The sequence below is a fragment of the Arachis ipaensis genome, chromosome B08 (genome assembly GCF_000816755.2).
Source record: "Arachis ipaensis cultivar K30076 chromosome B08, Araip1.1, whole genome shotgun sequence".
NCBI lineage: Eukaryota > Viridiplantae > Streptophyta > Magnoliopsida > Fabales > Fabaceae > Arachis > Arachis ipaensis.
Window position 1 is genome coordinate 15641082 of NC_029792.2, and position 13960 is coordinate 15655041.

The window sequence follows — 13960 nt, forward strand, 5'->3', positions numbered from 1 at the left end:
TGGGTGGTACCATGTTGATGGTGAGTATGATGTCGATTATGTATAATGATGGTTGATTGAAAATGGTATTAATTGGAAATTGGGATGAGGAAGGATGTATGACATGATGTTGTGTTTGTCCTTAGCCATTTGATTGAGAAGTGTTAAAATGGTTAGATGGTGACTTTGAGAATTTTGGTAAAGTGTCAATGTGTGAGTTGAGGATGGCTTGATGTTGATTTTGGCACATTTTGATTGTTTTCAAAAAGGGTTGAAATTGGCATGTTTTGGTTGATTTTGAAAAGAGTTGAAAATGGCTTGTTTTGAAAATGGCACTTTGTGGTTTTGTATGAAAACATGGTTTTTGGGTATACTTTGACGGGACATAACTTGGACTACGGATCTATGATTTGTGCCAAATCTATTTAGAAATGAAATTGGATCCGGGATGTCCATGCCGTTCGAAGAACGGGTGAAAAACGATTTGAAATGAGAAAGTTATGTCTGTCGGAAGATTGGGGGTTGAATCTGTGAATTCTGCAGCTTTTTAACTTAGAAAACTTTTAGCAGAATGACCCCCCGCGCGTAGGCGCACTTGGCGCGTACGCGCCTTTCTTCGAGAAAGCACCATCCACGCGTGCGCGTGGTGTGCGCGAGCGCGTCGATGCGCTGCACCAAGTGCCCAGCCATTTTCCAGAGAGTAGTGCCAGTTTTGTGCTTGGGCGCAAGAGCACCCACGCGTACGCGTGGCTGACGCGTGCGCGTCGTTTGGCTATTTTTCAACCCGCGCGTCCGCGCGTATGACACTTGCGCGTCGATGAGTTTTGTGGCCATCCGCGCGTGCGCGTGGAGTGCGCGTACGCGTGGCCCTGTTTTCATCCCAAAGTTGATCTTTGAGTTTTAAAAGCCAAATTTCATACTTCTAAGCCTCCGATCTCACCACTTATGTCTTAAATCATTATGATATGCCTAGCAATGAGAAAAGGAGCTAGTGAATGTGGTAACTTGCGAGTGAAGCAAGGAAAAATGAATGATCTATGAGGATCAAAGATGATTATGTGAGATGCGGAGGATGGCAGTGGAAGTGCTTGTTATGCCATGGGCCGAAGGGCCGTAATTGTTAATGAATTGGCTGGTTATGGATTTAACCGTGAGCCGGATGGCTGGATTATTGCCGTGTTACGGCGGAGCCATGATTATGGCTAAGTATAAATGCATATATGCTGTTGAATGAATCGTGAATGTTTGTACTTCCACTATCGGAGATGAGGATTTCCCTGGGAGGAAGCAGTGGCTAGCCACCACGTGCTCCAGGTTGAGATTCGAAGCTCTTTTGACCCTATGTCGTCAGGGTGGCCGGGCACTGTGAAAGCTCCGGATGAGCTCACCCCCATAAATATTCACCAGTGAGGGTGATGGATATGGATCATGATTATGATCAATTTATATTGAGTATAACTCGAGTTGGGGAGACACAACAGAGGGACAGTCCAATGGTTAGCTACCAGGACTTGTCGGGTTGGCTCTATAACCGACAGATGATATCATCAGCCACTAGGGACAGGCATTCATCATATGCATACTATATGAATTGTTTGAGATTGCCTATTTGACTGCATATTACTTGCTAACTGTCTAAATGCCTTATCTGTTCCTAACTGTAAATCTCTTGTCTGATATAACTGTGTTTGTTATATTATACTCCTGCTGGTGGTTGGGAGGTCTGAAGGGATTGGAAAGGGAAGTATTAGTTAGACTGAAGGATCTTTAGTCAGTTGCCACTTATGGTTTAGCTTGTTTATAAGCATTGATATTATCTGGAGGAAGTTCTAGGATTGCCTTCAGCTTTCCTCTATTATTATGTATTATATATGTGGAAGCTGTTACCATGCTGGGGATCTCTAGTTCTCACCCATGCGGATTTTGTGGTTTTCAGATGCAGGACGTGAGGTTTCTCGCTGAGGCATGCTGGAGACTTCTGGATTAGCGAAGATCCTTTGTTCTCGGGACTCTGTTTTGGTTTATATGTTTTGCTTGGATACTTTTATCTCCATTACATAATACAAACTGTGGTGACTCCTCTTACAGGAGATTTTGGAGAATAGGTTTCTGTATTTGTGTCCCTTTGGGTTTCCTTTGGGGTTTTCCTTATTTTATCATATGTATATATTGCTTTGCTCGGACCGGTTATCTTCGCAACCGGATTTGAGTTTTGATATTCCTATTTTTGACACTCCTTTGTATATATATAATCTCGCGTTAGCTCATCCCTGTTCGTTACGTTATCGATCGGAGTGTTGCGCTTTCGAGTTACGGTTTTTGTTTACCCCTTTTTCTACAAAGGCTCCTAGTTATAATCAGTCATTCATACTACTATATGTACTAAATTTTTATCCTAGAGGTCGTAATACCTTGCCATCTCTGAATTATGACTTAAGCATAAGACTCTGTATGGTAGGGTGTTACATTATGGTATCAGAGCAGTTCGTTCCTGTAGAGCCTGAGGGATGGACTGACTATGCTTCTGTGCATTCTCTGTATGTGTGTTATGTGCTATTAGTATATTTGCTTGATATAATTGGCATAAACGTTCATGAGCATGCATTTGGGACTTTGAAGCACTAGACTTCCGATATTGAGACTGATCAACTTAATATAATTTGTTTGGTGTGTATAGGAACCAGATGGTGCCTCGTGGACGCGGTAGAGGTCGTGCGAGAGGTCATACGAATGCTCGTGCACTGGAGAATAACCCTAACGACCCAGTGAACTTTATGACTGCGTTGGAGAACATGGCTGCTGCTATGCAGGCCACTGCTGAGGCCCTTGGTCAATAGATGAACAACCATGGTAATGACGGAGGTGGAATTCTGGGCCCGATGACACTGGCAAACTTTTTGAAGGTTAATCCACCGAAGTTCAAGGGAACTACTAGCCCGACTGAAGCCGATACATGGTTTCAGGCTATGGAACGAGCACTGCAAGCGCAGGTGGTACCTGAAGGGCAGCGTGTGGAGTTCGCTACCTATTTGCTCACTGGTGAAGCGTCGCATTGGTGGCAGGGTATCCGACGCCTCCTGCAGCAGGGTGATGATTATATCACCTGGGATGTCTTCCAAGAGGAGTTCTATAAGAAGTACTTTCCGACTTCTGCTAGGACGGCCAAGGAGCTTGAATTGTTGCAACTAAAGTAGGGTACTACGTCCGTATCTGAGTATACTGACAAGTTTGAGGAGCTGTTCAGATTCTCTCGTATGTGTCAGGGGACTCCGGTGGAATATGAGGAATGGAAGTGTGTTAAGTACGAAGGAGGACTCCGGAGTGATATTTTTGGTTCAGTGGGGCCAATGGAGATTAGGACTTTCTCCGAGTTGGTGAACAAGTGTAGGGTTGCTGAAGAGTGTGTGAAGAGGGCAGCCGCTGAGAAAGGAAGTCACAAAGGATCATTTCCACAGAACCGAGGGAAGAGCTTTGCACCTAGAGGTCCGCCTTTCAAGAGGGGAGGTTCTTTTAGAAGGTCCAACAATAACAACTCCCAAGGGAAAAGGTTTGGGAAGCAGCCTCAGAATGATCAAGCTTGTACTAGGTGTGGAAGTCACCGTCCGGGAGCACCATGCAAGGCCGGATGGGGTTTGTACTACAATTGTGGAAAGGCGGGGCATAAAGCCGTAAATTGTCCGGAGAAGCAGAAACAAGGTGCTGGGAAAGCACAACAGACTGGTCGGGTGTTTACCACCTCAGCTGTGGGTGCAGAGGGATCCGAGACACTCATTCGAGGTAACTGTGAAATGGCTGGTCAAACTTTAAATGCTCTATTTGATTCGGGAGCATCGCATTCATTCATTGCATTTGAGAAAGCCCATGAATTAGGATTGAAGATTGCAACCTTAGGTTATGACCTAAAAGTGTATAATGCTACCCATGAAGCCATGGTAACTAGGCTAGGATGCCCGAAGGTTTCGTTTAGGTTCAAGTAGTGTGATTTTGTCCATAATTTAATCTGCTTACCGATGATCGGTCTTGATCTTATCTTGGGATTGGACTGGTTATCTGAGAACCATGTTCTGCTTGATTATTCTACAAAGTCGGTGCACTTTATGTCGGAAGATACAGAAGAGCCGGTCGTGGTGAATAATTATTACTTGAATTCGATGATGATGAACTGTTCCGGAATCGAATGTCAGGGTATTCTGTTGTTAACCGCAGGTGTTTCAGGTGATGATCAAAGGTTGGATCAGATTCCGGTAGTGTGTGAGTTTCCGGAAGTGTTTTCCGATGATATTGAGGAATTTCCACCTAACCGAGAGGTCGAGTTTGCTATTGAATTGGTGCCTGGGGCGGGACCAATCTCAAGTGCTCCTTATAAAATGTCACCGTTAGAGATGGTCGAGCTAAAGTCTCAGTTAGAGGAATTATTGGGTAAGAACTTTATCCGACCAAGTGTTTCCCCGTGGGGTGCTCCAGTGTTACTGGTAAAGAAGAAAGATGGGAGTATGCGGCTCTGTGTGGACTACAGGCAGCTGAACAAGGTCACAATAAAGAATAAGTACCCATTGCCGAGAATTGATGATCTCATGGATCAGTTACAGGGAGCTGGGGTTTTCTCCAAGATCGATTTGCGATCCGGTTATCACCAGATAAGGGTGAGGGGTCAGGATATCCCTAAGACCGCTTTCAGGACTCGTTATGGTCATTACAAGTACACTGTAATGTCTTTTAGGCTGACGAACGCTCCTGCAGTGTTTATGGATTACATGAATAGAGTATTCTGTCCGTTTCTGGATAAATTCGTTGTTGTCTTCATTGACGACATACTGATTTACTCCAAAACTGAAGAAGAGCATGCGGAACACTTGGGGACCGTGTTGCAGATTTTAAAGGAGAAGAAACTCTATGCAAAACTGTCTAAGTGTGAGTTTTGGAAGAATGAGGTGAAGTTTTTGGGTCACGTGGTGAGTAAGGAGGGCATAGCCGTAGATCCAACTAAGGTGGAAGCTGTGATGGATTGGAGGCAACCAACCACAGTAACTGAGATAAGGAGTTTTCTAGGCTTAGCTGGCTATTACCGAAGGTTCATCAAAGGCTTTTTGCAATTAGCCTTGCCGTTGACAAAGTTAACCCGCAAAGACACTCTGTTTGTTTGGACTCCTGAATGCGAGTAGAGCTTTCAGGCATTGAAGAAAAAGTTGACCACTGCACCTGTGTTAGTGTTACCTGAGCCGAACGAGCCTTTTGAGGTGTACTGTGATGCATCGTTAAAGGGTCTAGGGTGCGTGCTGATGCAGCATCATAATGTGGTGGCGTATGCCTCACGACAGTTGAGTCCTCATGAAGTTAATTACCCTACGCACGATTTGGAACTCGCTGCGGTTGTGTTTTCCTCGAAGGTGTGGAGGCATTATCTCTATGGGGTTAAGTTCCAAGTCTTCTCCGATCACAAGAGCTTGAAATATCTCTTTGATCAGAAAGAGCTTAATATAAGGCAAAGGAGGTGGATGGAATTATTGAAGGACTACGATTTTGAGTTGAATTACCATCCGGGAAAGGCGAATATAGTGGCGGATGCGTTAAGTCGGAAGTCGTTATATGCGTCTTGGATGATGCTTCAAGAAGAGAAGTTGCTCAAGGGATTCGAGAGTCTAAAAATTGGTGCTCGAGAAGTATCTGGGACTTTGTGTTTGAGCCGATTAGAAATCTCGAGTGACTTTAAGTCCGAACTCCTAAAGGCTCATGAAGATGATGAAGCGTTATGGAAGGTATTGCCGGCTATCGAGCAAGGAAAACAGTGGAGAGTGTCAGAAGAAAAAGATGGGTTGTGGAGATTCAAGGGTAGGATCATTGTACCGGATGTTGGCACTTTGAGGCAATATATCTTAAAGGAGGCACACAAAAGCGGATTCTCCATTCACCCGGGAAGTACTAAGATGTACCATGATTTAAAGGCGATGTTTTGGTGGCCGGGTATGAAGAATGATGTGGCGGAATATGTTTCAAAGTGCTTAACTTGTCAAAAGGTAAAGATTGAACATCAAAGACCTTCCGGGATGTTGCAACCTTTAGAGGTTCCGCAATGGAAGTGGGAAAGAATTGCAATGGACTTTGTGTCGGGATTGCCAAGGACTAGGACTGGTTTTGATGCTATCTGGGTGATTGTGGACCGACTGACCAAGTCAGCTCACTTTTTGCCCATTCGGATGACTTACACCATTGAGGAGCTAGCACGGTTATACATAAAGGAGATTGTGAGACTTCATGGTGTACCTGCTACTATAATCTCTGATAGAGATCCTCGTTTCACTTCGAGATTCTGGGGTGCATTTCAAAAAGCTTTTGGAACCCGATTAAGCTTGAGTACAGCTTACCATCCTCAAACAGATGGTCAATCCGAGAGGACGATCCAAACCCTAGAGGATATGTTGAGAGCTTGTGTTTTGGACCAACCGGCGAGTTGGGATCGGTATATGCCGTTAGTGGAGTTTGCATACAATAATAGTTACCATGCGAGCATCGGAATGGCTCCGTATGAGGCATTGTATGGGAGGAAATGTCAATCTCCGCTATGTTGGTATGAAGCTGGAGAGAAAGGCTTGTTGGGGCCGGAGATGATAGCTGAGACCACCGAACAAGTCAAGAAAATCCGAGATAGGATGCTTACGGCGCAGAGTCGCCAGAAGAGTTACGCCGATCAGAGGCGGAAGTCCTTGGAATTTGAGGAAGGAGATCATGTTTTCCTGAAGGTTACTCCAACCACAGGAGTAGGTAGGGCAATTAAAGCGAGGAAGTTGAATCCTCGATACATTGGTCCATTTCAGATCCTGGAGAGGGTTGGACCGGTGTCATATCGGATGACTCTACCACCTCATCTTTCGAGCCTGCACGATGTGTTTCACGTGTCGCAGCTTCGGAAGTACACTCCTGATGCTAGCCATGTGTTAGAACCCGAATCGGTTCAATTAAGAGAAGATTTGACGCTTCCAGTGGCTCCAGTTAGAATTGATGATACTAGTATCAAACGGTTGCGTGGAAAAGAGGTTTCATTGGTCAAAGTTGCATGGAGTCGAGGCGGTGTTGAGGAACACACTTGGGAACTTGAGTCGGAGATGCGTACGGATTATCCGCACTTATTCTCAGGTAATTGAATTTGAATTTTGTGGGCAAAATTCCCAATTAGGTGGGTAGAATGTAAGACCCGTTTAATTAACGGCTAATTAACCCATAAATGAGAATTTATTCTAGAAAGCCAAAAATGTTATTTTTATGGCTAAATGTGATAGAGGAGTTTGAGACGAGAATTTCGGTACCAATTTTATAGAAATCGGACCAAGATTGGACCGAACGGGCCAAACCGGGCCAACCGGACCCAAAGTGGGCCCTTGGCCCAACTAAACTAAACTAAAACCCTAGTTTTCAGCACTCTCTCTCCTCACTCATCACTCAAACACGCTGAAATGGAGGCCATGGAGGGAAGAACACTCTCTCAAGTTCTCTCCCTTGATTGATCTTCAAACCACCATAACTTTTGATCTAGAGCTCCGATTGCCGCACCGTTTGCAGCCACGCGTTCACCGTGGAGAGCTCTACAAAACCATACAATCAATCTTGAGGTAAGTCACGTTTTTCTCTTCGAATTTCCAGCCTTGATTTCGAGTTTTATGAGAAAAAATGTTGAGATTGTGGGCTCTTTGATGTTATAGGATCCAACTCTCTTGAAGGAGAAGGTTAATCTTGTCTCCTTGGACCTTGGGTGTGGTAAGATTCTCAACCCTAGTGTAATTTGTTGTTCTATGATGTTTGGGTATTGAGATGTTGTGTATGGGTATGATGATTGTGGCTTAGGTTGTGTGTATGTGAATATTGGAGCTTGATTGGTGATTTTGGAAAGCTTGGAAGAGGGTTTTGTATGATAAAATCTGTTCTTGGAGGTGTTGATACCTTGAGAGCTTGTGGACAAGTGGTTTGGAAGTGCTCCGGTTGAGCTTGGGAAATCGGCTAAGGTATGGTCTCGGTTTCCCGTATCTAATATGTAATGTGGTAGGAAATACTTAGGCTAGAGGTCCTAAGATAGGCATTGAATTGTTGATGTTGTTGAATGGTTGAGATATATGATGTGATCATATATGTGATTATGAATATTGATGCCTTGATTGTGTGATATATGAGAAATGCATGTTGTGATATATGCTTGATGGATGATTGAGGTTGAATTGATGGGTGGTACCATGTTGATGGTGAGTATGATGTCGATTATGTATAATGATGGTTGATTGGAAATGATATTAATTGGAAATTGGGATGAGGAAGGATGTTTGACATGATGTTGTGTTTGTCCTTAGCCATTTGATTGAGAAGTGTTAAAATGGTTAGATGGTGACTTTGGGAATTTTGGTAAAGTGTCAATGTGTGAGTTGAGGATGGCTTGATGTTGATTTTAGCACATTTTGAGTGTTTTCAAAAAGGGTTGAAATTGGCATGTTTTGGTTGATTTTGAAAAGAGTTGAAAATGGCTTGTTTTGAAAATGGCACTTTGTGGTTTTGTATGAAAACATGGTTTTTGGGCATACTTTGACGGGACATAACTTGGACTACGGATCTCTGATTTATGCCAAATCTATTTAGAAATGAAATTGGATCCGGGATGTCCATGCTGTTCGAAGAACGGGTGAAAAACGATTTGAAATGAGAAATTTATGTCCGTCGGAAGATTGGGGGTTGAGTCTGTGAATTCTGCAGGTTTTTAACTTAGAAAATTTTTAGCAGAATGACCCCCACGCGTAGGCGCACTTGGCGCGTACGCGCCGTTCTTCGAGAAAGCACCATCCACGCGTGCGCGTGGTGTGCGCGAGCGCGTCGATGCGCTGCACCAAGTGCCCAGCCATTTTTTAGAGAGTTGTGCTAGAGTTGTGCCAGTTTTGTGCCTGGGCGCAAGAGCACCCACGCGTACGCGTGGCTGACGTGTGCGCGTCGTTTGGCTATTTTTCAACCCGCGCGTCCGCGCGTATGACGCTTGCGCGTCGATGAGTTTTGTGGCCATCCGCGCGTGCACGTGGAGTGCGCGTACGTGTGGCCCTGTTTTCATCCCAAAGTTGATCTTTGAGTTTTAAAAGCCAAATTTCATACTTCTAAGCCTCCGATCTCACCACTTATGTCTTAAATCATTATGATATGCCTAGCAATGAGAAAAGGAGCTAGTGAATGTGGTAACTTGCGAGTGAAGCAAGGAAAAATGAATGATCTATGAACGGAGCCATGATTATGGCTAAGTATAAATGCATATATGCTGTTGAATGAATTGTGAATGTTTGCACTTCCACTATCGGAGATGATGGTTTCCCTGGGAGGAAGCAGTGGCTAGCCACCACGTGCTCCAGGTTGAGACTCGAAACTCTTTTGACCCTATGTCGTCAGGGTGGTCGGGCACTGTGAAAGCTCCGGATGAGCTCACCCCCATAAATATTCACCAGTGAGGGTGATGGATATGGATCATGATTATGATCAATTTATATTGAGTATAACTCGAGTTGGGGAGACACGACAGAGGGACAGTCCAATGGTTAGCTACCAGGACTTGTCGGGTTGGCTCTATAACCGACAGATGATATCATCAGCCACTAGGGACAGGCATTCATCATACGCATACTATATGAATTGTTTGAGATTGCCTATTTGACTGCATATTACTTGCTAATTGTCTAAATGCCTTATCTGTTCCTAACTGTAAATCTCTTGTCTGATATAACTGTGTTTGCTATATTATACTCCTGCTGGTGGTTGGGAGGTCTGAAGGGATTGGAAAGGGAAGTATTAGTTAGACTGAAGGATCTTTAGTCAGTTGCCACTTATGGTTTAACTTGTTTATAAGCATTGATATTATCTGGAGGAAGTTCTAGGATTGCCTTCAGCTTTCCTCTATTATTATGTATTATATATGTGGAAGCTGTTACCATGCTGGGGACCTCTGGTTCTCACCCATGCGGATTTTGTGGTTTTCAGATGCAGGACGTGAGGTTTCTCGCTGAGGCGTGATGGAGACTTCTGGATTAGCGAAGATCCTTTGTTCTCGGGACTCTGTTTTGGTTTATATGTTTTGCTTAGATACTTTTATCTCCATTACATAATACAAATTGTGGTGACTCCTCTTACAGGAGATTTTGGAGAATAGGTTTCTGTATTTGTGTCCCTTTGGGTTTCCTTTGGGGTTTTCCTTATTTTATCATATGTATATATTGCTATGCTCGGACCGGTTATCTTCGCAACCGGATTTGAGTTTTGATATTCCTGTTTTTGACACTCCTTTGTATATATATAATCTCGCGTTAGCTCATCCCTGTTCGTTACGTTATCGATCGGAGTGTTGCGCTTTCGAGTTACGGTTTTTGTTTACCCATTTTTCTATAAAGGCTCCTAGTTATAATCAGTCATTTATACTACTATATGTACTAAATTTTTATTCTAGAGGTCGTAATACCTTGCCATCTCTGAATTATGACTTAAGCATAAGACTCTGTATGGTAGGGTGTTACATGCAGAATTTATCAGAAAAATAACATTAAAACTTTTTAAGCATGACATGAAAAATTTCTTAATAGTCATACAAAAATTTTTTTAACTAATTAAAAATTCTCAAAACAAAAATAACACCGAAATATTTTAACCGTAATATCGAAATTTCCCTCAATATATATATCTTCTTCTTTTGCCTCTTTTTCATATTTTATATATCTTCTTTTTCTTTCTCCCAACATATTTTTCATCTTCTTTTTCATGTTTTGTTATTGATATATTTTTTTTCGTATTTTCTTATGTTTTACTTTAAAAATAGACGATTTTATCTAAATAAATTTATTTTAAAGTTGATTATATACTATAAATTGTCTTGCAATGTAGAATAAAGATCAATTCAAATTCTGTGTTTATCAACGTAAAATTGTGTTTTATATAACAAAATTTTCGATGTCATTTCTATTTCATTTCTATATTTATATAAAAATTTCAGTGTCGTTCTTCTTCTTTTTCTTTATCATTTTTTGTTTTTTGTTTTTTTTTATTCTTCTCCTTCATAAAGTTTTTAAAAATACATAAATAAATAAAGAAGATAAATAAGAACAAAAAAAATAAAGGTATAAGAAGAAGAAAAAAATGATGTGGATGATGATGACGAAAGAGGAAGAGAACAATGAGAAAAAAAAGGAGAAAAAATCAAATAAGTAAAAAAAAAAAGAATGAAAAGAAGAGGAAAAAAAGAAGAAAAGAGAAGAAAGAGAACAAATAAAAAAAAAACATATATATTATAACTTTGTTAAATTTAGTTACGTAAAAATCTTGGTAGTTTAGAATTACTTATATAAATTTAAGTCATAATGATAGTAGTATTCAAATTCAATTCAATTCAAATAATTAATCCAATTCAATTCATTCCAAATAGAAAGAGCAATACGAATGTAGTAATTTAAATTGAATAATCTCATTTTCATTTTTTTTTTTGGAACAAAAGAAGCTCAACACAAAAGTGGAGCAAGAAAGACACACACAACACAAGTAAAACACAAGACAAGGTATAATCCGTTGTCATCTCCGCCATAATCATCAACAACCAAATGGATCAATGCCACACTATTTCCTGTAACTCAAAAATGACCTATTTATAATTCCATCAACACCTGTCTCTGAATTCTGGAAGACTCTGCTATTCTGCTCTAACCATATGTTCCAAATAATCGCAAAGAAGCTTGTCATCCACCTCTTATACTCAGACTTACGACCCGGTGTTTCAATCCAGCTCTCAAAAAGTCCTTTGACATATCCCGGAATACACCAATCTCTATGAGCACACTTCAACCAAGCACACCACACCTGCCATGTAAACTCGCAGCCAAGAAACAAATGATGCACAAATTCTATATCCTTTTTACACAGAACAAGGATATTATCATTATGATGAATAATTCCTAGCCTATTCAGTCTCTCTTTAGTGTTCACCCTACCTACTAGAACAAACCATGCAAAAAGCTCAACTCTTGGGGGAACCAATCCTCTCCATATGGTACTAGTAAAACTGTAGCTAGTGATATTCTCCGAGAGAGTCTCATTCTGCACCACCTGCACAAAAGAATTAGTAAAAAATACACCTGTTTTGTCAAATTTTCATATAATTGTATCCTCTCTGTAAGACGACAATCTAATTAGCCGTAACTGGTCATGAAGTTGGTTGAGGAGCTCTAACTCCCATTGGAATAGATTCCTCCTCCACTGAAAATTCCATACCTACTCTAATCCATCCCAAAAACCACTGTTCCCTATGACAGATCCCTTTTGATTTGAAATAGAGAAGAGCCTCGGAAAACTCACTTTCAACGAACCACTTTGTAACCAGTCATCCTTCCAAAACTGAATATGTCTTCCCTTTCCCACTTCCATAGACAGGCCATTGATAATCTTGTCTCCCACCTGTTCCTCCTGTATATTAAGCTGACATATGTCTTTCCACTGGCCACCTCTTGTCGGTAAAGGCTGTTTGGACATCATGACATTTGGGTTCAGCTGATTACAAGAACATATCACCTTCTTCCACAGTGGATAGTCCTCCTTCGAAAAGCACCACCACCACTTGAATAGAAGCGCCGTATTTCTGATCAATGCATCTCCCACCCCCAAACCCCCTAGTTTTTTCGGAGCTTGCACCACCTCCCATTTCACAAGCGGTAGACCATTGTTCTCATCTTCTTTACTCCACAAGAACCTCTTCTGCAACCCAATTAACTTTTTTGCCACCGTCTTTGGCATCTTATACAGGCTACGGTAGTAAACTGGCAAGCTATTAAGAACAGATTTTATGAAAACCAGCTTGCCAGCTTTGTTGAGCGACTTCGCTTTTCATAAGCTGAGTTTTTCTTCCACCTTGTCTACGATCAGTTTCCAGGTCTTCACTAGCCGATGGTTAGCACCTAAGGGGATCCCTAAGTACCTGACAGGTAGAGCCACTTCTGTACATCCCAACAAACCACACATAGTCGTTACTCATTCCTACTCGCAATTAATCGGAATCAAGTTTGACTTGTCAAAGTTGATACTCAGGCCAAACATCAACTTAAAACAACGCAGAAGCCTCTTATAAGTCATGACTGTCTCCGTATCTTGCGGGCAGAATAAGATTGTGTCATCTACAAACTGTAGATGCGACAACTCTATGTTGTCCCTTCCAACCAGCAATGGGAAGATGTGTCCATTTCTGACAGCCTTACCCACCATCCTGTGCAAGACATCAACGACAAGAACAAACAAAAAGGGGGAAAGAGGGTCTCTTTGTCTAAGACCTCTCTCCATTCTGAATGGTTTGGATGGTGCCCCATTTACCAACACTGACATAGCCGCTGTAGTCACACATTCCTTCACCCATGCCCTCCATCTAAGACCAAATCCCATTTTTTGAAGCACAATATCCACAAAGCTTCATCTCACCCTGTCATATGCTTTCTGAAAGTCCAACTTGATAATTGCCGCCTTCTTCTTGCACACCTTCATCCATTGGACCGTCTCACAAGCAATAAGAGCACCGTTATGTATTTTGCGACCTTTTACAAACGCAGATTGAGTCTTTCCCACTAAGCCTGGCATTACAACCCGCATTCTTCTTACCAACACTTTCGATATCACCTTATACACAAAACCAACCATACTAATCGGTCGAAGGTCTTTTATTTTCTTAGTTCCCACGAATTTTGGAGCTAGTGCTACCCATGTCATATTAGCATCCTTCGGTAACCTCGCACTTTGGAAGAAACCCAACACAGCTGCAGTAAACTCCTGGCCAATCTCAATCCAACATTTTTTTATGAAGTTCATATTATACCCATCACTACTTGGTGCTTTACTGGACTCACAGTCCCAAACTGCCTGCCGTATTTTCTCAGGTGATGACATCACCTCTAGATCTGCTGCATCTTCCTCATTAATTTGCCTTACCATCCCATCACGGAATCCAATC

At 42.0% G+C, this 13960-nt stretch overlaps 1 protein-coding gene across 1 annotated transcript; it reads right to left on the reverse strand.

The window, feature by feature from the left end:
• On the reverse strand, positions 13000-13398 carry LOC110265242 (uncharacterized mitochondrial protein AtMg01250-like). The gene has a single exon (XM_021108137.1). It carries the CDS (start codon positions 13396-13398, stop codon positions 13000-13002), a length of 399 nt encoding a protein of 132 aa, XP_020963796.1.